The sequence below is a fragment of the Pleurodeles waltl genome, chromosome 1_2, assembly GCF_031143425.1.
Source record: "Pleurodeles waltl isolate 20211129_DDA chromosome 1_2, aPleWal1.hap1.20221129, whole genome shotgun sequence".
Lineage (NCBI taxonomy): Eukaryota > Metazoa > Chordata > Amphibia > Caudata > Salamandridae > Pleurodeles > Pleurodeles waltl.
This window is the reverse complement of record NC_090437.1, coordinates 513,296,354-513,322,907: the sequence shown is the minus strand read 5'-3', so window position 1 is coordinate 513,322,907 and position 26,554 is coordinate 513,296,354. Positions and strand designations below refer to the sequence as shown.

At 42.8% G+C, this 26,554-nt stretch overlaps 1 protein-coding gene across 33 annotated transcripts in view; it reads right to left on the bottom strand.

Moving 5' to 3' along the window:
* The window catches only part of ANK2 (ankyrin 2), a 1,630,948-nt gene that overhangs the window by 696,904 nt on the left and 907,490 nt on the right, over positions 1 to 26,554 (bottom strand). For all 33 annotated transcript variants that reach the window (XM_069241684.1, XM_069241892.1, XM_069241902.1 and 30 more), the window contains one exon: positions 18,026 to 18,127. In XM_069241684.1, the coding sequence (XP_069097785.1) occupies positions 18,026 to 18,127 (102 nt within the window). The remainder of the gene's footprint in view (positions 1 to 18,025; positions 18,128 to 26,554) is intronic.

The following is a 26,554-nucleotide window of genomic DNA, read 5'->3' as shown; positions in this document are numbered from 1 at the left end:
GTTGTCCCCTTATAGCATATCCCAAGCACTTTGACCCATTATTTACAATCCCATGTACTGAATCTTCCCTACTGCCATTCACACAAAAAAACATAAATGAAGAAACAAACACTTCCCTGGCCCTCTACATACACTTTCTTGTGCTCCTCTAAACTGTAACTGATCATACCATAAGACTGTGAATTCCTCAATCCATAACCAACCCAGTAGGCTCTCCAACACCCTCCAAACTGTCCTACCCTCCCCCCACTCCAGTCAGCCCTCATATCCTACCTAGACACACACATCATTTCTGCACTGCTTCATGACAGTCAACACAAACAGAAAGTCTCTTATTTCTCATGTTAAACTTTAAATATCTTGACTGATTCAGATTCTCTTCCCTACCTATATCTCCTACCTTAGTCATCCTCTTAGCTCTCCTTCCCACCTCCATCCCAGTTCTCACAGCGACTTATCCCATAACACCCCATCTGATAAAAGCACACCGCACAATATCAAAACCTTTGAACTAATAACCCTCGCCCGCCTAACATGTCAAGACTATAACTTCCTTTAATCAGGTCTCTAGTCCCTTGCTTCAAGAGAATTGTGGTCACCTCCCGGCTGATGGAACCCACTACTGGACCTACTAATTTGTCTGTCCCTCTTTCTCTTCTACCTTGCAGCCATGTTGGCCACTACTGTTCCTTCCCAAAAGGACTGAAAGGATCATATTCACTTGCCTTACTCATTACATCACAGAGAACAATTTCTGCAGCCCACTTCAAACTGAGTTCTCCAAAAAAACACTAAACCAAGACCCTTACATCCCATTGATTCAACTGATCTCCTCAGTCTACTTTCAGAATTTATCTTGCTTTCTGATCTTCCTTAAACTGTTTGCCGCCGCCGTACACACCTGGAGCGACGACATACGCTCCACTCTGAGAAACGGCTGCACTACTTCACTACCTGCTTAGTTCTTATTTCTCTGACTCATCTGTGTATTCTCCTTGTGCTTGACCTCCTCAGGGCCTGCCCCCTAGAGCCTGTATTATTCCGAAGCTTTGTTCTTGTCCATGTTATTTGCCTATTACACTACTGCTTCACATTCTCCTGCTTCGAATATCTCCTTTTTATCAAAAATGACTAAATCTTCCTTTCCTTACTGATAAATTCACTCCAAACTTAGATGGCAGATTATTTATTCTCTGTCTATTATTGGTCGGTCCTCACATGCTCAAGATGAAGTCTGAAAAAATGGAGACAGTTTAATTTCTGCAATTACCGACCCAAAAATATCTTATTCTTATTCTTTCCATAAACACTCTCATCCACCAAACAATGTGGTGTACTTCAATGGAAAGAAGTGACTCAGTGTAGTCATCACTTCTGCTGATACAAGACAAATATAGGTTTGTAAACATTAACATCACTGCACAGCTAAAACCCTCAAAAAGTATTGCTCAGTAAGCATATCTAAGATAATCTGATTATTGTGCCATTCCACAATTCCTACAAACACCATGACAAAATCTTCGGCTTTGCCACCACATAATATTTAACCTCTTATTCTACAGACTCACTATCAGCTTGTAAACATTACCACCATTATATAGCCAAAACGCGCACAAAAATATTACTCAGTAAGCATAACAACAGCCTAAACGTTGGGCTTTCCCAACATTCCTACAAACTCCTTGAAAAAATCCTCAGAGCTCAGTTTTGCCATCCTATTTAACTACTCATTCCACAACGTATCTGTTCAAAAAGTAGAATGGTCACAAATCGCTCATTGTACATAGTGCAAACACTGATATTCAAGTCCATCCAAAGCCTTAACCTTGCGCCCAGCGCGATAATATCCACCTCCAGAACCGCCCTCCTGTGCCCACTCAGATCACAATACTTTCACCAGCTGTCCATCTTAATCCTCCTCCCGGTCCGGTTCTTTTCCCTCCTCGCTGCCACCATAACAATTCCATCTTGTCTGAGATGAGATCTTGTCTGAGATGAGAACCTCCAACACAGTAGCCACCTTCAAAAAACTCAAAACAGCATCTCAGCTGGAAGGCTCCCTCACTTGAGGCATAACCAGTGCAATTCAACGACTTGTACCTTTATGTTGAAGTCCGGTATTGTCATGACACTGCATTTTCATGCAAACTGTGCGTGCCTTCTGCCACAATCTTATGGGCACCCATTGATTCAAAAGCAAACTAAAGCAGTTTACAGTGCTATTAGTCCGAATGCCTAACGAAATTGGATGAAAGGCATTTGAAGAGTACCCACTACCTTAATCAGGAACAACCTTCATTACCTTAGGGCTTGGTCTGAGAGGGCTTACCGCAGATGTTTTTATACTTACAATTAAATGAAATCAAAATGACTACTGAAATCACAGCTGTTGGGCTTCCACCAAGAACTTAGAAGTAGTTCATCATATCTACTCCAAAAATGACATTCCATTGAGTACAGGCTATCATATGGTGGCATGACAGTAAACTTGGGGAATAGTGAAAAAATTGAAGGAGCATGCACGTTTTGGTCATTAGAGAAAGGGAATATATTAGCGCGGCTTTCAGTGATTTTTGTGCAGAGCTTTAGTATGTGTGAAAAATGTCCAGCTTGTCACAATACATCCTTCTGCATGCAAGAATCCCTGCACTATTGTGAATAGTCCATTCAAAGCAATCTGCACACATTTTTGCTGTGGTCCGTAAGCAAATTAAGCACCAATTCCAACTGCTGAGCTATTTCCAAATCAGGCGAAACAATCTGCGACTGAGTATTCAGCAAATACGAAACTGCCCACAATCGGCTTTCACCGAGTATGCATTTTGTTGCACAAATGTGCTTAGAGCCTAAAGGTGACTACCTTTTCATTTTCTTTTTGTGATTTAACATTTTTTGGCCAGCCAAGCACAGTACACCTTCCTGAATAAAATCCTGAATAAAATCAAAATCATAAACATAATATTATGCCTTGAACATGTAGTCTGAATTATTCCAAAATATAAAATATATGTCCTCTCTGAAATTCAGACACAATGATTATGATATCTGTTTTTTCCCATCAATAAGAAAGTTGGTTATTAGTGGAACGGATGTTGGTGTTTCTAAAGTTATAAGTCTGCAACATCCTGTCTCCTGGGAACCAAGTACCCTGTCATAGCACTTGACTCTTTTAGGGTACCGAGTCAGAGCAGTTCAGGGCCTACTCAGAGGTGCTGGTGTGGGCTAGTTCTCCATCATATAACACCCAATAAATAATTTTCCAGCTGGCACTTTTACTTACAAAAAGAAAAAAGTATTTTATTTTGCACATGCTATTCAATACTACATAATAATTTATAAATATATACATGATGGCAGGTGGAAATGCATATGGTGACACCCTCCAAAGAGTTCATACCTCTAGCAAGCACTAAACCCTATAACAACAATACACCCTGCATAAACTAGACACAATACAATGCATTCAGTTATTAAAATGCAGGTCAACTGGCATTGTCAGGGTGCCACCACATCAATAAATGCGGAAATATGTCACAATACACCAATTCAATACAATTTAAACTACTAAGGCATGACATTCAGTAGGAGATGTAATGATTCACTATAAACTATGTGAATGTTATTAGTTTCAATCACCTTCATTAATACATAGAATGGTTCACTGTTACCTTTGTCAGCAAAGCATTTCAAACTTCAATAAACTGTGTACATGAGTCTTTCTTCTACTTTTAACATGCTGGAATGCTATCTTAAGACCATCCAACAGGGGTCTCTGCATTCAAAAGCCTGTGGATTAACAGCCCCAGCTCCAAGGGTGCCTAAAACTGCTCTAAATATCTCATGGGTTTTCTTTTGAAATAAAGACCCATATGACTTCTGTTGGGGCTGCTGCACTCCTGGTAGCCCCCAAAACACAAAAGCCATTCCTCTGGTGTTGCCAATGTCAACCTGTGGGCACTACCAGTAAATATGTGCATGAGTCCTCCATCATTGGAGGTCATGGGGGGGAGCCCCTAAGCTCCCCATGGACCCTGCTGCCTCCTCACCTGGCCTGACCGCACAGGTCTGACAAGGGAGCCAGCAGTTTTCTCCTCCGACTCACAGGAAGTACTTGCAGGAACACCTACTTTAGTGCGCCTGCCCTCTTTCAGGCAAGGGCAAAGTTGTCTGATGACAAAAGCACCCATCTATGCTCCCAGGGCTCTGGTCTGCCCAGAGAGCTTCCGTTCAGACACTATGCCCTGCTTTCTTTGGTCCCAGGGGAGATGGGACCCTTAGGTCTCTCTTAGGAACAAAGAGCACACAACAGCTATTTATTTTTTGTTTGTGTTGGTGCATGCTCCTTCCTGTCCATTAACACTTGAACTGGAGCCCTTGGCCCTCCCTGGGGGATATTTGTGGAAATCTGTGAAGGATACTACCCATGTCTTGGCTGAACTCAGTCAACCTGGAGGAACTGCATTTCATTTTCAACGTATTAAATACCATTTTGCTCCTGATGGCCTGCTCTAGCCAGTGGGAGTATGTATTTCAGGATTCCTGGCCACTAGAATTTTTCAGTTTTCTTTAGAGTTAGATTTTTACTGCTCTTCCTTCTGGCACAGGGTCTGTCTCCTGTCTGGGTGTCTAGCATGTCTCCTGGGCCTGTGGCCTTACTCAGCAGCAGTCTAGGGTTTAAGCAGAGTACCCTTTCTGCCTAAGCACCCACGGCCTCCTGGTTGGGTACTTGCAGAGCACTTGGGGGGAGCAAAAGTCAGAGGCCTCCTCGTCTGAAGATCACACTCCTGCACGATCAGGCCACAAAAAGATCCAAACAAGTCCTCAAGGGTCCTCCCAGAAGGTCAATCCTTCTACTGCCCTATAGAGGGTATAGAACAGCCAGCACCACTGGCCCTAGAGGGAAACATTCTAGTCTCTGGGTGGCTGCTGAAGTCTAAACATTCTTGAGTCCATCCCGGCAGCAATCAGGGGTCTTCACTCTTACAGGTGGGCATTCCCGCTGTGTTGCTTCCCCTGGTCCGAACTGTTCTCAAAAGTCTTTTCCTTGTACAGGGTTTTTTAAATGGGGGTGGAAAGTTCGAGAAGTTAAGCACCTCTGCCCAATCCTATGGTGGCACATCATCACTCCACCTTTGCCCCAGCTCTCCTGCACAGCATTTTGTCAATTTCTATGATGAAGCCATCAGGAGCTTCATCCAAGACCCTAAAGATCCAAGATCCTAATGATCACAGCTTCCCTGGCTCCTTCTCTACAAAACGCCAAGGAGCATCTGTTGAAATACCTTGTTTGAAGCCTAATCCAAGCCTCTAACTGCCACAGCTGCCTGGCCACTTCCCTCCAGACTTTCAAAGAGAAGCCTCTCCTGTGATTGTCTCCAGAGATATGTCTACCCTCCTTTGTTTCAAAGGGATTGAGCCTTCCCAGGCCACGGGTACTGAGAGAAGTAATTAGCACATGCAGATTCCATTCCCAGCCACACCTCTCCATAGGAACTGGCCTAATTAATGGCAGATGGTCCTATTGTGTGAGGGGGGCTTTGATTCCCAAGTTGGCCTCGCTTTGGCTCAGCATGGTGAGCCAAAGACCCAAATTTAATCAGGAGAGAAGTCAGAGAAAGATTCAAGATTTTGAAGTGGCACAAGGAGTGCAGATGTCTGGAAATTAATGTCAGATCTGCATTCAGTATCTTGATTTACAAGAGGACTGGTGTATAAACACTCATCTCAGGCTTAACTATAGCAAACCTGTACTTTAGTGCAGATCTCATCAATAGTATACAATGCACTAATCCACTCTACATACTTCAGTCAAGCACTACAGATGTACATGCCCACACTATAAATGCTCACTCATATTAACAAGGCCTGAACAGGTCTGCATCAATCCCTGAAGTGCCCCTTCTGCGTCAGGATACCTGTGTGCAGATACCACACTGAGTTTGATGGTAGTCTCACAAGCTCAGTCCATATAGGTGTGAATACGCATGTGCCCACATATTTAAATGAAAACAGCCCTGAGTCTCTTACCCTAGCTGTGCAACTGCAGCCCTTATCTTAAAAGGCAGACGCTGGCAGTTAGCACTCTCCATCCAATATAGGAGAGATTACAGTGAGTAAGACTCTAGCGAGACTTACTCATGGTAGAAGTCCATAATCCAGGTAGTTCAAAACACAAAAATCCAGAGGTATTAATGTTCTCATACCAACAGAAAAACCTCAAGTTTTAAGTCTGCATGTTATACTGCTATTCAGCGGATCTATTGATTGCTCCTACCCAGAAGTCTCCGGATTGCTCACAATACCACAGAGAGGAATTACATATCTCTCTGCTTTGCTGTAAGCAAATCATGTGCACTGTCTACTGACAAAAACCATTGATATCATTTCTGCGGAACAAGCATTGGCATAGCCAATTTGTACCAGTAAACAAATGAAACTAGTAATAAATGCCTGCTGCAGTGCTAAACCATTTAAAAAATGATTGATTTTTGCACACAACCCATTAATGAGATAAAGAATTAAATGAATGATGACTGCACTTTTTAAGTGTAAAATACTATGTCTCCCTCATTTATAAAAAAGGAGGTGGACGGATAAACCAAACAAATAATGGAATGAGACTAAAATACTTCTGTGGTCTCATCTGAGACGTGATTGACAATGTCTTTTAGGCAGCGACTGATGGTTCATAAGCCAAAGAGCTTATGGTTGAAGGTAACAGAACCAATGCCTGTTAGAATATGCATGGAATACTATGGGACAGAGTTACGGAAGCATATTGAGTACAGGGCCCAGTACTACAGGAATGCTCTTTAAGAATGCTCTTTACATGCCTTTGTGAATCGACCCATAACTTTAAACTCCTCATGAGTAAAAGTGGAAGGAGAGCACAGTCCTTTCTACTTGCACTACCTGTATTTGAATATTTCCATTTTGTTTCTGTTTTAGATGCTTTGGAACCAACGCACAAAGGCATAAAAGAGTAAGTAAAAATGTTCTGTAGGAGTTCTACTTTATGTACTCAAAATGCCTTTGTGGCCATCCCTCTACATATTTGCCATGAAGGGCGCAGACACTATTACAGGAAGCCTCTAGAGGCTCCCGTTCAGTTTGGTTGCTATGTCTATTTGATCAATTTTTCTACACATACACTTTTTCAAAAATGACAGTCTGGTTCAACAGCTTTTGCAAGCTCAGGTTAAAATGTTAACGTATTTCAATGCATTGTCAAAACTACACCAAGCACAATAAGTCACAGAGACAATCCAATTTGAATATCATTTGGAACATAAAGGGAGCAAACACGTAAAAGCTGGAAACCAACAATTAAGCCTGATTTAGGGTTTCAGTGGCTGATTTCACATTCACATTGTACGGCAGGGGTACTACTTCCTCTACACTTGGAGAGGATCTCTCTGTCAGCAATGATTTCTGCTGCACAGTGTCTGTCTTCATAAAGAGGACAAGTAAAACACAGTGGAAATTCCACATGCTTCTACCAGATTAAAGCCCTGCCAGCCTATGTGGGCACGTGGAGTATACCCTCAAGAACTGATACATAGTAAAGTCCCACATTACATATTTTCATGGAATGTTAGGGACATGTTTTTCCACAAGACAGGAACACCCTGTGCAACCTACTATGGCAGACAGAGTAGGGACTGGTCAGTCTATAATGAGTGGCTGCTCATAGCACTCCATATAGACCTGTAGGGGAGCAGGAGACAAATGGAGCTTCAACATGTCCCATTTTCCATCCTCATGATAGGGTGGAGGGACAGCAGGAGGTGTGGAAGGATCGCTCACCAGTTTCTGGCAAGATTCCTGGTATGGCAACCCCCAGGGTCTTGGTCTGTTCCAGAATGCAGATACAAGAACAATTGCTGACCTGCACGTTACAACATTAACAGAAAACAGCGATGCCAGCAAAAATTACACTGAAAGGTTTTCTGTCAAAAAATTAACACAATTTTACACTTCATTCACAAGGACTCCAAGGAACTGTGCTAAGTGTCTGTGGTGTTGTTCTCAATGTAGTGCTCACATGGAAAGTCAGGTGCTCAAGTTTACCTGGTTCTTGGGTATAACAAGGCACCAACAGAATTGCACAGGGATCTATTACACTTTGCTCAAGACTTGGTAATGCTAGTTGTTTATAAAGTACTTGGATGCTGTGTTCCTTTAGCAACTCTTGTGGGCAACACATCAGATGACAACACTGATTGGCATGTGAATAGATAATGGGGTATGGACAATGAATTTGAAGGATGTGAGGTCAGCTGAGTGATCACGCTACCTAGGGGAATATACAATGACTGTACTTTAATGCTGCACTTGATTGGATAATACCACTGCAAGCAATGACACTTTCATAAAATAATAGATATGTGATGTGAAATGTATTGTATGTAAGCTTAATGCTATTGTCAAGCAAGGGCATGCAATGTACCTATGTGGGGGCCAATTCAGAAAGGCATTGGAGTACAACTTAATTTACTCAGAATTGGCCACAAAATAAGCAACACCCTATTAGTGAAAGTACAAAGTGGGCACAGCTCTTTCTATTTGTGCAAACTACATATGAATATTCCTTCAGAGACTGAAGATTACTTTCGATGGTCTGGGTTACTCTATAACAGATGCCTCCAACCAGTCAACCGCGAGCTACAAGTAGCTCCCAGACACCTTCAGAGTAGCTCACCTTGAGTTCATTTTTAAATAAACAAAGCACAGAGTCACATATTCCTTTTAAAATTAAGGGAAGACCGTGTTTACTTTACATTATTATCATGAGGCAGTAGATAGGAGAGCTTGATAATGAGCAGCGCTCAGTGAGATTTATGGGCCAGGCTTGGGCAGTGATGAATAACTGAAGCACTGAAATATTTAACTCATAAATAAGTCTTTAGTGACTCAATATTGGAGTGTTAGAACAAAAATGATGTTTCTGAATGCTTTTCAATTAAAGAAAATTAAAATGACAAGTTACCTTAATGATTAACTCTTCATTTGAATTTTCTTCCATTTCACAGTGTCACATTTACAAGCAACAGGTGTTTGGCTCCCAATAGCCAGTAGACAGTGTGCCATATTTATAACTGAAAAATAGCCATTTTTCAAAATGGGAGAAATTTAAAGTGAAGAAAACTTTGCTCAATGAAAGTCTTAATGTCTTTCTCCAATTTTAATTAGGCCAATTATGCATTAGTGTTTTACAAAGCATGTTTCCTCACTTAAAATTCCTCCCATTTATACAAATGTATTTTTCTGTTATAAATATGGCACACGTCTTCAAGCTACTGGGAGCAAGATGCCGGCTGTTTGTAAATTTGGCATTTGGAAATGGGATCAAATCTAGATGATGAGTTTTATGGAATCCATATAAACAAAGTTAATTCTTCAGTTTAAGTTGCTCAACACAGTACCATATTTATAAGTGAAAAAAAGCCATTATTTTAAGTTGGAGAAATTTAAGGTGCAGGATAATGTTCCATATGCTGAACATTTTTGCAGAACATTTTTCTGCACTTTAAATGTCTCCCATTTAAAAAACATGGCTGTATGTTTGTGTTATAAATGTAACCCGCCCTCGTATGGTGAAAGGCATGTCCTGTGCCACAAGTACATACAACACAGTCTCTTAGTCACCTGTACACATTTATCCCATTCATACACACGCATGTTCATACATCCCCAAGGACCATGCTAACACTGACACACATGGCAGCTCTGTCATAGCACCGCCAGTTAAAGAATTTTGTTCAAACCATAGTATCTGCTATAGACTGGATTAGACTGGAGTGTTGTGGATTAGAGTGGAGTGGAGTGTCTGGGATTAGAGTGGAGTGTAAAGCAGTAGAGCGGAGTGTTGTAGAGTAGAATTGAGTGGTGTAGAGTGAAGGAAGCATAGAGTGGAGGGGTGTGGAAGTAAGGGGCATAGAGTGGAGGGATGAAAAGTGGAGTAGAGGGACATACAGTGTTATAGCAGAGTGGAGTAGTGTGGAGTAGAGTGTCATGAGGAGTGCAGAGTGGCGTGGCATGGAGCGGAGTAAAGTGTCATACAGTGAAGTGTTGTAGAGTAGGGAGGCATAGAGTGGAAAGGAGTAGAGTGGAGTGGCATAGAGTGGAAGTGGTGTAGAGTGGACTGGCATAGAATACAGTGGGATAGCATGGAGTAGGATGTAGTTGTGTGGTGTGGAACAGGGTGGAGTGTTGTAGAGTGGAGGGTCATATAGTAGAAGGTCATAGAGTCGAGGGTTGTAGAGTAGAAGGTCATAGATTGAAGGTTCATAGTGTTGTGGAGTGGTGCAGAAGGACGTAGAGTGGAGAAGAGTGCCGCAGAGTGAAGTAGGGCAGCGTGTTGTGGAATGGAGTAGAGTGTTGTGTTGTAGAGTGGAGGGCATTGAGTGCCAGGGCATAGAGTGGAGTGGAGTGTCTTAGAGTGTCATAGAGTGTTGTAGTGTGGCAAAGAGTGGAGTAGAGTGGCAAAGAGTGGAGTAGAGTGGCACAGGGTGGAGTAGAATGGTGTAGAGTGTCATAGAGTGCAGTGACGTAGAGTGGAAAGGTGCAGAGTGGTGTAGGGTAGAGTGGAGTAAAGTCTTGAAGAGGGGAGTAAATTATCATAGAGTGGAGAGCCGTGGAACAGAATAGGGTGTACAGAGTGGAGTGGAGTAGTCTAGAGTGAAGTAAAGTGCCAGAGTAGGAAGATTTAGCATCGAGTGGCAAAGAGTGGCATTAAGTGTTGTAGATTGGAGTGGTGTAGAGTGGCATAGAGTATCATAGAGTGTGTAGGGGAATGCCTCCCTTGGCATGGTTACCCCATAACGTTTTTGCCTTTTGTTGATGCTAGTTATGATTGAAAGTGTGCTGGGATTCTGCGAATTAGGCCCCAGCACCAGTGTTCTTTCCCTACAACTGTACTTTTGTTCCCACAATTGGCACAGCCCTGGCACACAGATAAGTCCCTTGTAACTGGAACCCCTGGTACCAAGGGCCCTGTGTCCAAGGAAGGTTTCTACGGGCTGCAGCATGTATTATGCCACCCTGGGGACCCCTTACTCAGCACATGCACACTGCCTCACAGTTTGTGTGTGCTGGTGGGGAGAAAATGACTAAGTCGACATGGCACTCCCCTCAGGGTGCCATGTCCACATCCCACTTCCTGTGGCATAGGTAAGTCACCCCTCTAGCAGGCCTTACGGCCCTAAGGCAGGGTGCACTATACCACAGGTGAGGACATAGTTGCACGAGCACTATGCCCCTACAGTGACTAAGCCAAACCTTAGACATTGTAAGTGCAGGGTAGGTATAAAGAGTATATGGTCTGGGAGTTTGTCAAACAAGAACTCCACAATTCCATAATGGCTATACTGAAATCCGGGAAGTTTGGTATCAAACTCCTCAGCACAATAAATCCACACTAAAGCCCGTGAAGGATTTACTGAAAAATGCTAACAGAGGGCATCTTAGAGATGCCCCCTGAATACCAGTCCGACTTCTAGTGTTAGGCTGATCAGTTTCTGCCAGCCTGCCACAACCAGACGAGTTTCTGGCCACATGGGGTGAGTGCCTTTGTCACTCTGTGGCCAGGAACAAGGCCTGCACTGGGTGGAGGTGCTTCTCACCTCCCACTGCAGGAACTGTAACACCTGGTGGTGATCCTCAAAGGCTCATGCCTGTTGTTACAGCACACCAGGGCATCCCAGCTAGTGGAGATCCCACCCCTCCGGACACAGCCCCCACTTTTGGTGACAAGTCCGAAGGAGATAATGAGAAAAAGAAGGAGGATTTACCTAAAAGTCAGGACAGCCCCTAAGGTGCCCTGAGCTGAGGTGACCCCTGCCTTTAGAAATCCTCCATCTTGGTTTTGGAGGATTCCCCCAATAGGAATAGGGATGTGCCCCCCTCCCCTCAGGGAGGAGGCACAAAGAGGGTGTAGCCACCCTCAAGGACAGTAGCCGTTGGCTACTGCCCCCAGACCTAAACACACCCCTAAATTTAGTATTTCGTATTTAGGGGCGACCCTGAACCCAGGAAATCAGATTCCAACAACCTACAACAAGAAGAAAGCCCCACAGAGACGGTGGAGACGACAACTGACTTGGCCCCAGCCCTACCAGCCTGTCTCCAGACTCAAAGAACCTGACAGCGACGCATCCAGCAGGACCAGCGACCTCTGAGGACTCAGAGGACTGACTTGCACCTGAAGGACCAAGAACCTCCCGAGGATAGCGGCTATGTCCAGAAACAGCAACAATATTGCAACAAAGAAGCAACTTTAAAGAGACTCTCACTTCCCACCAGAAGCGTGAGTCTTCGCACTCTGCACCCAACGCCCCCGGCTCGAGTTTGGAGAAACCAACACCGCAGAGAGGACTCCCAGGTGAATCCAACGACATGGACACCCTGAGTCGAACTCCCTCCACCCCCCTGGCGACGCCTGCATAGAGAATCCAGAGGCTCCCCCTGATCGCAACTGCCTGGTAACAAAGGAACCCGATGCCTGGACTAAGCACTGCACTCGCAGCCCCCAGGACCGAGAGGAACCACCTACCAGTGCAGGAGTGACCAGTAGGTGGCCTTCATCCTAGCCCAGTCAGTGGCTGGTGCGAGAAGCCCCCCTGTGCTCTGCCTGCATCGCCAGAGTGCCCCCGGGTCCCTCCATTGATTTCTACAGCAAACCAAACACCTACTTTGCACACTGCACCCGGCCACCCCTGTGCCGCTGAGGGTGTATTTTGTGTGCTTGTGTGTGTCCCCCCGTGCTCTACAAAGCCCCCCTGGTCTGATCCCCGAGGACGCAGGTACTTACCTGCTAGCAGACTTGAACCGGAGCGCCCCTGTTCTCCATAGGCGCCTGTTAGAAATTGGGTCTTTGGTTGGCAGTCAGGTTACCCCCTGGCCAAGCAAGGACCCTCACTCTAATCAGGGTAAGTCACACACAATCCAAATTATCCTGTGCCCACCCTCTGATAGCTTGGCACTGAGCAGTCAGACTTAACTTAGAAGGCAATGTGTAAAGTATTTGTGCAATAAATAATACAATACCACTATATAGCACCACAAAAATACACCACACGGTGTTTAGAAAAATATATAATATTTATCTGGATAAATGCAGATCAAAATGATCAAAGATGCAATAAGTAAATGTAGAGATATCACTAAAAAGTGATATAAAGGGTCTTAAGTCTTTTTAAAGCAAACAAAGTCTCTTTCAAGCACAAAGTATCTGGTTCGCGTGAAAATCTCTGCAAAGAACCGCAGAGGAGGAGAAGCGTGGAAACAAAGGGGTGTGCGTTGATTTCTCGGGCTGCACACGGCGATGCGTCGTTTAGTTTCCACGCAGTGATGGCTGTGAGTCGATTTCCGGTGCTCAGTTGTGGATCTTCTTCGGGTTGCAGGGTTTTCAAATGCCCCAGGGACGGTGCGTGGATTTCCTGCGCTGGCAGGACGAAGTCACAGGAGCTGCATCAACCCGGTTGGCGTTGTGCAAATTTTCGACTGCAAGGCAGGAGCTGTGTTGATTCCTCTCTGGAAGTCGTGCTGCGTCGTTCTGGCTCACCTGTGCGTCGATCCAGTGGGCAGTGCGTTGAATTTCCAGTCGCTACGCTGGCGCTGCGTCAATCTTCTCGTAGTGAAGTCGGGCTGTTTTGTTCCGATTTGGCGTGCGGAAAAATTTTCACCACAGCGCAGGCTGTGCGTGGTTTCTGGCAGGCTGTGCGTCGAATTTCGTCATACAAGAAGTCCTTCTTGAAGAGATGAAGTCTTTTTGGTCCTGGAGGCAAGCTCTAGCCAAGCCCTGGGAGAGCACTTCTTCACCTCAGCCAGAGAGCAGCAAGGCAGCAGGACAACAGCAAGGCAGCTGTCCTTCAGAGAAAGCAGTCAGGTGAGTCCTTTGGACCGCCAGGCAGTTATTCTTGGCAGGATGCAGGTTCTGGTTACAAGTTTCTTCTCCAGGAAGTGTCTGAGTTGGTAGGGGCAGAGGCCCTGATTATATACCCAAATGTGCCTTTGAAGTGGAGAGACTTCAAAGAGTGGCTTAGAAGTGCACCAGGTCCCCTTTCAGTTCAATCCTGTCTGCCAGGGTCCCAGTAGGGGGTGTGGCAGTACTTTGTGTGAGAGCAGGCCCTCCACCCTCCCAGCCCAGGAAGACCCATTCAAAATGCAGATGTATGCAAGTGAGGCTGAGTATCCTGTGTTTGGGGTGTGTCTGAGAGAATGCAAAAGGAGCAGTCAACTAAACCCAGCCAGACATGGATTGTAAGGCACAGAAAGACTTAAGTGCAGAGAAATGCTCACTTTCTAAAGTGGCATTTCCAAAATAGTCATATTAAATCAAACTTCACCAGTCAGCAGGATTTTGTATCACCATTCTGGCCATACTAAATATGACCTTTCTACTCCTTTCAGATCAGCAGCTACCACTCAAGCAATGTATGAGGGCAGCCCCAATGTTAGCCCATGAAGGGAGCAGGCCTCCCAGCAGTGTAAAAACAAATTTAGGAGTTTTACACTACCAGGACATTTAAAATACATAGGTACATGTCCTTCCTTTTGCCTACACAGCACCCTGCCCTATGGGTTACCTAAGGCATACCTTAGGGGTGTCGTGTCATATGTAGAAAAAGGGAAGTTTTAGGCTTGGCAAGTACTTTTAAATGCCAAGTCGAACTGGCAGTGAAACTGCACACACAGGCCTTGCAATGGCAGGCCTGAGACAAGGTTAAGGGGCTACATAAGTGGGTGGCACAATCAGTGCTGCAGGCCCACTAGTAGATTTTAATCAACAGGCCCTGGGCACATATAGTGCACTCTACTAGGGACTTATAAGTAAATTAAATAGTCCAATTGGGTATGATCCAATGTTACCATGTTTAAAGGGATAGAGCATATGCACTTTAGCACTGGTTAGCAGTGGTAAAGTGTGAAGAGTCTTAAAACCAGCAAAAACAGTATCTAAAAAAGTGGAGGAAGGCAGGGAAAAAGTTAGGGGTGACCACCGTAAGGCTGTCAGGTCTAACAGCGCCTATGTGTTTTGGGCCCTCCTTTGACCTCTGCACCTGACCGGCCCTGTGTTGCTGGTGCTGTGGCTTTGGGTTGCCTTGAACCCCCAAGTATGGGCTGCTTATGCCCAGGAGACTGACTGTGTAAGTGCTTTACTTACCTGAAAAACTAACCAATACTTACATCCTCCAGGAACTGTTGATTTTTGCACTGTGTCCACTTTTAAAATAGCGATTTGCCATTTTAATCAAAACTGTGTGTACTACTGTTTTAAATCAAAGTTCTATACTTACCTGTGTGAAGTACCTTGCATTTTATGTACTTACCTCAAATTTGAATCTTGTGATTCTAAAAATAAACTATTTTAGTGTGGAGTGCTGAAGACTGGAGTGTCATGGAGTGGAGTGGCCTAGAGTGGAGTGATCTATAGTGGTGTGGCCTAGTGGATCAGCCTAAAGTGATTGTCACAGTGGAGTGGCGTAGAGTGGAGTAGAGTGCTGTAAAGTGGAGTGTCAGAGTGGAGTGACACAGGTGGAGTAGAGTGGAATGGAGTAGAGTGTCAGAGTAGAGTATCGTGGGGTGAGTGAAGTGTCATAGAGTGGAGTGATGTAGAGTGGAGTGGTGTAGGGTGGAGTGCATAGAGTGGAGGACAATGGCCTAGATTGAAGAAACGTGGAGTAGAGTGTCATAGAGTGGTGAAGAGTGGAGTGGCATAGAATGGAGTTTATTTGATTGTTGAGAGTGGAATACAGTGTTGTAGAGTATAATAGAGTAGTGTGCTGTAAAGTGAAGTGGCATAAAGCGGCACAGAGTAGAGTGGCATAAATTGGAGTAGAGTGATGTAAAGTGGCATGGAGTTGAGTAGAGTAGATTGGTGTAGAGCAGAGCAGACTGTTAGAGGTGAGTGAGTGATGTAGACTGTTGTGGAGCGGCATAGAGTAGAGTGGAGTGGCATAGCGCAGAGGGGAGCAGACTGTCATAGTGTACTGGCGTACAGTGGAGTAGAATGTAGGAGAGTGGAGGTGCATAGAGTATAGTATGCATGTGTGACATGCATTGCCATTATTAATAATACATTTGTAATTGAAATAGACATTATATTTGCACCCACATACACTTTTACTGATTAAACCGCACAGCGCACAAATGATAATCTGTGGAAATGTATGTGTTTTGATCATATTAAAATATTTGTTTCCAGCACACTTCAGGATTACAAAAAAAGTGCTTTATTTGTGCTTTCCTAATTATGATATATTCTGAAATACTTGCAGTTAATAGAGTTAATTGTGTGCTATAAAAAATAACATCCTACAGCCTTTTGTCTCACATGGGCACCCAGCAGGATTGCCACATAAAGCCTCTCACTTTGAAGTCAGAGAAAGAAAAGTAAAAGCCAAGCTCTCCTGGAAGATCAAGCCTGACATTTGACTTTTTTGAATGCACAGCAAATGTGACAAGAACAACATTTAAAGGACTCTTTACAGAAAGTGAGCCCTACTGGATGCTTTCATGAAAGTAACACAAGGAGCTCTGGTAAACAGGATATGCTCCACAGGATGGCCTAACTCAAGTTGACAAGACTAAAGGCAGCAAATAGAAAGCAAGCAAATATGACTTACAAAGCACAAAGCCAATGATGAGCAATAAGCGGAATGCATTCCCATGGAAGCTTTGAGTGTCCCCAAAATGGCTTAAGCAAACCAGACAGCCGGGCTGACTGGTAGGCTTTGACCTAAAAAGGGTCTGGGCAACCGAATCAGTCTAGAGCTAGCATGCGAGAAAAGGGGGTTTTAAAGAGGAAAATCTGAACAATTGACTTTTTCTGTTGTCTACTCATTAACTTTTACATAGAAAGCTAGTTGAAAGGCCGATGTCTCTTGATAAAAAAAAGTCCTAAATGATAGTCAAATTATTTATTTCCTAAGATTGGAGAAGCAGCTTAATGGCAAAGGCCATTTATACAGTCAACAGTGGTCTTGGTAAGACTCGCTAGAGGGCCAGCCACAGCTAATAGCAGAAGAACTGCTGGCTGGATTTATCCTTTCAATGTTAAGACTTCTATCATGCATGGATAATGTGAACTGTTTTACATAGGTGGATTGTGTTTTAGGTAGAGGATGGTGAAACTCTAAAGCTATTTTCTCCACAGTTTCTTACACTTTCTATAAATGTATAATCTGCTTGAACTTCGCAAAGCTTCTGACGGTTAAAGAGAATAAATAGTAGTGGAAAACTTCAGCAAAAGTAACTGTCAGGGGAAAATCCCTGAAAAGAAAACGTATGATTGGAAAATGTTCTAAAAAAAAGTTTGTACAAAAAATGTAATTGCAAAACTTTTTTTATGTGGAGAACTTCTTCCACAAGGTTGAACTAAGTTGGCAAACTCATCAAACTGCTAAACTGTGTAATCTGTGAAGCTTACCAACCACTGTCTACTTATATGGCAAACTTTAAAACTTCACCCTCCACTGCTGTTTTTTTCATCAAGGAACAAGACACAAAAGATGCTAGGGCTTACAACAGTGCAGAACTCTGTAGTACTGTACTTTATAGTGGGTCTGTTTGTCTTCTGTCATTTGGTCTAAACTCTTATAATACTCCACTACGAATAATATATGTAAAACTGAAATACACACTTACTACATAAAAAAACATGATTGCTAAACTGGTACAGTATGCAGTGTGGGCATAATATAAATGCAAATGCAGTAAATATTTTGCTGATTCATTTTAAATATGTCATTTAAATGAGAAGCAAACAAGGCTGGTACTAAAGCAGATAACTACACGCATATAACCCAATACATAAGTAATTTAATGCAAAACTGATGTATTTATACTATAACAATGTATATTCTATAAACAAATATAAAATGTTTGATGAAATAGGGACATTGTGTTCCAATAGAAGATATTTGTGTGATACAATACTTACGTTGGCGTTGTGCCAAATCAGAGCCCACATAGATACACTGACCCCACATAAGCAAGCACATGCTTGCAATTATAGTCTTACCTGATTGGATGTGTTGATGTCTATTCCTCCCTTAATGTACTCCACAACCTTATCCAGATTACCAGCTCTGGCAGCACGGAGGAAGCTTGCATTGCTGTCCGACTGCAAAGGGAGAGACAGGAAAAAAGATTTAAGCCAGGCAGCACATTAGAAGACTATGACTTGCGCACTACAAAGCAAATCAAACCAGAGTAACATCAGAACAAGGGAGATGGAAATGGTACATTAATTTGTGGATTTCAGGTAAAGCCTGAACAGGTAAAATTTTAGAGCAGTTTTTTAAAATATATTTTAGATGATTCTTAAAACAGTGGTTGTGCCATATACATTCTGATTTATCTAAAACAGGAACTACTGTGTGTAAATTTGTTATTTGTTGTTGTTTTTTGTTTGTTTCTAGCATTAGGAAAGTGATTTTACCTAACAAATGTCGATGTCCCAGGAAAAAAAGGTATGCCATGTACAGAGTCTTCATCTGACCCTTCGTTCTCAGCAAAAAATATTACCTCTCTAGTCCTGGCAAATATTGGAGCCTACAAAGTGGGCAGGCTATTTCCCTTCTTTTTTGACTTATCTCGACTAAAAGGAGCTAAACAAGTTTCATTTCAACTTACTCCAGGCATTTGTCAAACAAAACACTAAAATGATTTGCCATATGCAACTCTTTGTGATTTACTCAAAAATAGTCAAAATAATAAATTGGGAATAGTCATATACGACTGTGCAGTAAAATTAAAAAACACATTTGCACAAATTGTGTTTGGGCCTCTTGTTCCAAACATGTGTTCTGCAAAGTGCGCGTAAAGCAAGTATTCTAAGACTGCAAAGAATTACTTGGTCATCTTGGAAAGAGAAGAAAAGTCGCCTCAGCGAATCTCTTGGTGTGGTAAATAATGTACATATATATAACTAGAAGATGTTAAATTTATCATAAAAGAATGCAAACAGAAGTAACTCCAGTTTGTCAATTGTTATTAGGTCACAAAATAACTACAATCTATTGACTGTTACTTACTCAGACTCTTGGGGTAGAACGGTAGCCAGCAGGACAATTGACAAGCACGTGTGCCAGCCTGACAACATTACACTAAGATTCATAGCCTAGAGTGGATTTTTAGATATTTCATCCCTGTAATGCAGCTGATTGATAACTCATTTCTTGTTTGGATCGAAGCATAATATGCATTCATGAGAAGCCTTTCAGGCTGATTGAATAAGGACTCTCACCCAACATAGAGAATCACAGAACACAAAGTTCCTTTTGATGAACACATTCTTGGTATTAATTATAAAGGACTGCATTTCACGGTTCGATGACCTTTTTGAAATCTATCTCAATGAAAGAGTTGTTTAATTTTTGTAAACTCCAATTTTCGATTTATTAAGGATCAGTGCAATGCAGAAACAAAATATCATAACACGTGTTTTATATAATTAGTTCAGAAATGCTTAATGAGCTTTGATCCAAAATCAGTTTATGCCACATCTTCATAGCATGTGGTGCATGCATTATCCTCTTGTGGGTTTGGGAAAGCTCCCAATCAAGAGAAATTTTGTGTAATCATGTATTGAATTTTTTTGTGCACAGTTAAGCTTATTTCACATTATATACCAAACAATGATCAGCCTACTTCAGGATTCATATTCACTTAAGTATAAATCACGTTGCGCCATCATCGCTCTGGCTTGCCTTCTGTTAATGTGATATCCTCCTGCCTTGTGTGCTCTTAGTGATGTGGGTGTAGTTTTTATTTCTAAGTGAAAGTAAATTTTACTTTAATGAGCCCATTATGTATATGTTATCAAGCAGGTGATGATTTAAACTGGACTCGGTGCTACATAGAAGCATTGATTGAAAAGTGGGACGTAAACCTGTAGGCTAAACATTGTAATTTATTTTCAGTGCACGATTTGGAGCAATACACATCTAAAACATAATACCTTGTGCTTACTGTCAGTGTAGAATAGAAAATACAACTGGTCAGGGTTGTGAACCCGCCCAACATGTCTAATGCTGGAAAACTGAAACTGAACTGCATATGTTGGTGCCCAATTCTTCCTATATATTGGGTAAAAAAGCTTTAAGCTTTGTAAGAAATTCTGAGATGGAAATATTGAAAAATCTCAATAGTCGAGAGTCTACAATAGTACCCAGGAGAACTATTTCTCCATAGCAGCAAATTATGCACGTGTCTTTTTAAACACCCAGTACAAATCTCTGCCTGTGCAGCATATATATTTGTACAAGGGAAGCAGAACCGAACTCACACACTGTTCCCCAATGGAAAAATGGAAATAAAAAATGATATGTTAGCAAGAGTGAACCAATCCTGTGCCATCACATACTATCCTTGTGGACGAGACACAGACAGAACTTCTTAGGTTCTCGTTTGTGTTCATTTTACAGTTACAGCGCGCATGATGACTTGGATCCACCTCTTCCCCTTCAAGCACATAAGATGGCTGTTATTACATCCATTTTGTCTAGACTGGACTATGCAAATGCAATATACAGAGACTTACTTGACACTGTGTTGCATCACCTTCAGGTGATACAGAACGTAGAAACCATGCTGGTTTTCAGGGTGCCTTGACATACTCATGTTACCCCTTTGCTAAAAGAACTACATTGGCTCCCAGTCAAGCAAATAATACAGTTTAAACTCTGCTACACTGTTTTAGGAGCTTAAATAATTGAGCTCGGAAATTATTCCAGACAAAGTTAATAAATATGTTCCCTCATGCAATCTGAGGTCAAAATGTACTAATTTATTAACAGTTCCAAAATACAGGAAGAGCAGATACGGGGGCTGAAGCTTTTCGGTCATAGCCTCTACTGGGTGGTATCTCTTGCCGAGAACAACTCAACCTGCGACAGATACTTCTTCCTTTTAGAAAAGCCTGAAGACTTGGCTTTTTAACCAATTGTATGGTACTTCATTGAGTCAGTCTATGATCAGTTGGTGAATTAGCGCCTTGAGACCTATGGTGAATGTGCGTCTCATAAGCTTCCATTAACATTAAGTAACATTAACAGTTGAAATCCAGTGTATGGGCATCCCTTCCTAATAGCAACTCACAGTGGTATGTATGATTGTTTTGTGACCGTGAATCCAGTCGCAAAACAATCACAGTTACCACCAATTTGAAATTGGTGGTAACCCATTTGAAAAAGGGATGGGGTCCCCAAGGGATTGCTTTCCCTTTGTGAATGCATGTGAAAATGTTTTTAAGAGCAGGCAGTGGTCCTTACACCACTGCCTACTCCTAAAAAATTAAACTGAAACATTTAATTTCTTGCTTTTTAAACACATCCTGTTTTCCTTTACGGGAAAATGGTCTGTGTTTAAAAATAATATTGCTTTATTTAAAAGCAATCACAGACATGGTGGTCTGCTGACATCAGCAGGCCACCATCCCTGTGATTTCTGAGATTCCAAGTGGGTCGCAAAATGCGACCTGCCTCATTAATATTAATGAGTTAGGTCTATTTGCGACCCACTGGGAATCGCAAAAGAAACTCTATGGCATTTCGTACATTTGGAATTGCAATTTCCTAATTGTGATTTGCAATCGTAATTCCAAACGTTCGCACATGTGGCCCTTTGTGTTTTACCTCCTGATCCTGTGTGGTTGGTTATGTGCTGGATTCTGAGAATCACACTGCAGGGCACCGGAGCTGCACCCTGTTGTCCTCACCATAATTGTCATTTTTACTTGTTTACTATTTGAGTAAATCTCATATGTATAAATGAATGAACAATTTTTAATTACATGTAGTAGGGCGAAATTGAAGAATTTAGCATTTTGCACAGACGTGCAGAGTTTCCAGTTTTCTCAATGCAGCTTAGTTGAAATTAGTCATACAGCTGCAGCCTAGGGCCCCATGTAAAATGGATTTAATGAAAATTCTGAAGAGTTGTAAGACCTCAGGGTTTGCAACTTCTCATAACTCTAGTAATAATGGCTGGTATATGCCTGTTGTGCATTTTTCATGTTGTGATCCTTCGTCGATGGCTACGTGTCTCTATGTGTGCATGCTGGAGAGTTATATTTCCTTCTTCCAGCGTGCAGTTATGAGATACTGGAGCACCTTTGTATATGCAGAATTCACGTGTTAAAAAGATTTTGCTCAAGCATTTGCAATTGCCAACTGCTGTAAAAAGACAAATTTCATTTTTGCAGCAGCTGGTTGGTGCAAATGACATTTTTGCACTGTTTTATCAATGCAATTCGTACACATTTGTGCTGGTAGGTGCAAAATAAATGAGTTTACTGAATTAAACCTCTACAGATGAAAGTTAAGAGCTGATGTTGTAGGTGTCCGGTCTTGCACTTGTTTTCAATTTCCCATTGAAATATAAATTTTCTTAACATTCAGACGTGTAACTCTAGATTTTGTTCAAGACATGGTGCACATTTCCAAAAACGATCCGACCTGGACTGACCAGTAAAGCACTCTTCTCCAGAATAGCCCCAAATTCCCAGCAAGCCACGCTTGAGTCCTCCCTGAGCTGAAAGTCCTCAGAGTAGGCCACTGAACAGGCGCCTGCAAACTAAACAGGAACCATCACATCTGGAAGACTGATCAGGGCACACGACACAACATTCAAACACCTCAATAGTCCTGCTCTAAACAATTGAAGGTTACCACAGTCGACTGTACTTAGCGCATGCTGTATAACAAACATACACGCCAGCGGTCGTGATATAAAGTCCCAACAAACAGACTCGTCTCTGAACATTCAGACTCCGAACACTGCACTCCATCCACCTCACTGCAAATACTAATTCCAGTCTTGTAATTGCATTGTATATGGTACTCTAAAGCTTGATAGTGCCATACGCTGGCAGACCCTGAAGAAACTGTTATTGGATAGTACAATGGCACAATGTAATCAAATATACCACCAGCCGTATTACGAGTTCCATAGGATATAATGGACTCGTAATACGGCTGGTGGTATATCCGTCACTTTACCGTCACTTTTGGGACGGATTAACACCTCTTCCAAAGTTGTAATAACCCCCACAGTGTTCCAAGAAATGTTAATTCAACATGTGTCGAAGAACTTGTTCCCACTCGACTGAAGATGCCAATAAATGAAAAGAAGACCCCCAGCATGTTGACATTTACCCATCTTACAACTGCTTTAATTTGAAATGTACCATCACCAATACCTTTGTGTGAGAAATTGACTTTACCCGTTTTAGTCCCCCTGGATGTTTTCGCTTTTTGGACTACCTGGTTTATGATCTTCTGCCGTTAGTGAGTCTCGCTCACTGTAGTCTGTGTTGGTATGGATAGGAAGTGGCCCATCATCCACCTTGTAAGATAAGGTCACACATGAACTGCCTGAGCTTCTGAAATTTGGCATCTAACTAGGCGATTAGAGGAAAGGGTGGAGACAAAATCTACATGTGTCGATTACTGTTCACACTGCACTTGGCCTGGGAAGAATCAACCCCACTGAAACAAAGGAGGGTAGCCAGAATCCAGGTGCCAGTCTCGGGAGGGCCTGCATTTTGAAGTTTTGAAGTGAAGAGGCTAAGGAAGCTGTGGCAGTTAGGGAAAGGGCTTAAACTCTTAGAGGAAGGCTTTTTAATAGACAACCCAGGGGTGTCAAATTGGAAAATACCAAAATGTTCTGCGGAAGGCTTGGGGTGGGGCGGAGTAATGATTTGTCACCCTAGGAATGGCCAGAGGTGCCTAAGTTCTAGAACTTTTCACCCCCCGCTTTAAAACCCCTGCACAAGGGAGAGATTTTGCAGAACGGTATGGACCTGGAGGAAGCAACACAAGAGGAATGCCCAGCTGGAGGTGGAAAGATACCTGACCCAGCCCCATGATAAGAGCCAGGTCCTTTGGAGGAGGGAAAGCAGAAAACTTAAGCTCTTCGTGAATTACACAATTTAGAGGCAGGCATGGAGGCATAAAGAAAAAACACCATTAGTGGCTGCAGTGCACAACCAGGAGCAAAACACAACATTACATATACAGTAAAATATTACAGCTATTATAGTCCCTAAAAAGGTGCCACCCTTAGGGATTTAATGGTTTTGCATTGGTTTCTGGTGACATTTTCAGCTTTTATTAATGTGATGACAACCTGACAAAGCGAAAAGGCCTGTTTTTTTTATAACTAGGCCCCATTATATTCCATCTGGTGTATATGGGTGGAATTGTGGTGCTAGAGTCCAGGATTAGCTAGGGATGTTGTTACCTGTTAGGACGGTGTCAGCACAGTAGATATTGCCCACCTGCCACCATGTATATATTTGTAGATGAATGCTTAGTATTGGGTAGTGTATAAGTAATAAAGTATTTTTCCTTTTTATACGCAAAGCACTGACTGACCAGTGACTTACTGGGTGTTGTTGGTTGCACATCCGTGGACTGCAGTACTAGCCCACACCATTTCCCCTCGCTACTCTGTGAGAGTCAAGTGCCACAATGGGGTACTTGGTTCTCAGTAGGTGGAAGGGTGCAGACTTATTGCTGAGAATGCCCCACATCCTTCCCAACTAATAACCCACTTATAAATCTTGACAAAGTTTGTAGTAAACACTTGCATGAGCAATATAGCTATTGATATAGAGCTATTGTTGCCAAAAGGTTGTTTTTACGTGCTTGAGAAAATACAAGATGGACTTCCCAACAGGTGAACATCTAGCACTGATACAATATCTAGCACTGGAGAATGGAAGAAAATATTAAAAAGATTAACTGCGGCTAGTCACAAGGTGTTAGTGGCTGGAATATGCACAACAGTGAATAACCATTTTTACAGAAACAGAATCATGGGGATGATTGACAGGAAAGGAAACAATAAAGGCATATTGTCAAGTTCCATTGAGGTAGTAGGTCATCTAGTTTCATGTGCAGCTGAGTATCATCCACATATATGTGCAAAGCAATTCCTTCTTAGTGGATGGCATTTGGTAGTGGTATTAAATACAAGTTAAAAAGTATAGAGGTAGCAATGACCTTAGGGGATCCCTCCATTTTGTATTTGTAGTTTTTTACAGGAGCACCAGTTACATTACACAAGGACAATTCACGTTTTTTGTTTGCTTTTTATTTTATGGGGATATTAAGCGCCTAATTTAGAGTTTGGTGAAGAGTGTTACTCTGTTACAAACATGATGGATATCCAGTCCACCATATTACGATTCCATTATAGCCTATTTGAATCGTAAAATGGCGGACAGGATATCTGTCATGTTTGTGACAGAGTAACCCATCTACCAAACTCTAAATCAGGCCCTAAGTGATTTACCCAAAATCACAGGAAGTTTAGCCAACACCAAGACTCAGACCTGGGGTCAGATTTGCAAATCTTTCAGGCAACACGGTGCAGCAAGGCAACATGCTGCACTGCATTGTGTGAAAGGGAGAGAGCAGAAATATGCCATATTTACTAAAATATGGTACAATTCTGCTCTCTCATAGTGCTGGCACACTTCAGGTGACCTAGTTCCAATGCAGACACCCTTGCACCATGGTGCAAGGATGCCTGGGTTGCAAGGAGAATTGTTTTGTGCAGGAAGGAATATCTTCCTGCACATAAATAATCCCTCAAAGCATTTTCCTCTTACCATGTGTCTTGCAGAGTGCAGCATGCGTAGAAAAAGGAAATAATGAGGAGAACCTTTTTCCTACCTTATTACGCCATTATCTGGGAGGCATAGCAATTTCATACAATCTCAGTGTGAGAGGACAGTTCTGACTATCTGGTCCACCCTGACTTTTTACTTTACGATCACCTGGTTTTTAAGTTTTTGCTGTGAGGAAGTCTCATAGTTTAGGAAGCATCCACAGTAAACTCATGGTAAAATGGACTGCACATGTTTACTGCCAGTCCCGCTATGTCAAGGAAACGCTGCTGTGACGCAGCAAGGCTAGGAGGCCCAGTGTTGGTTACATGTGATCACGTGTGCATGCAGTGTGCACCTGTGAGGGCTGCGTGGGGAGGATTCCTAGCGTGTGCAGCCCAAGAACTGTGCTTGTGTAGCCTGGTGCAGAAGGGACCACGCGGAGTGGGTGGTGACCTAGAGCAGGCCTTATAAGATTGGTGCACACATTTAATGGATAGTCAGTGTGCTTTACCGTCCTACCTGTAGTGACACTCCATTAGAGCCAATGGGAAAGGCTGGCCTAGGGCGCAACTCCAGTTCGGTAGGGTCCACAGACTCCAGAGTCACACCAATGTCCACTGTAACCTGTCTGAAAAGAATAATGCAGTAGGTTGCATATTTGTACAGCTTATGTGTCCTCCAGGAATGTCATCTTTCTCTAACTCACCTCAGGATTAATGCCAATTACTGCTCTGTCCAGCTGCAGGAGCAGGGCCTTGCATTAATCAGCCAGCTGTCATTTTGTGCTAGGAACTGAGCCTGGCCCAGGCCCCTCAGTGAGGAGGGGCACCTTCAAGGAATATCTGGTAGAGGCCTTGGCAGGAATGTCAGGGAGAAGGAGCGGAGTCTCACAGAGGACATGTGGCAAACTGACTCCTGGACGATGCCATC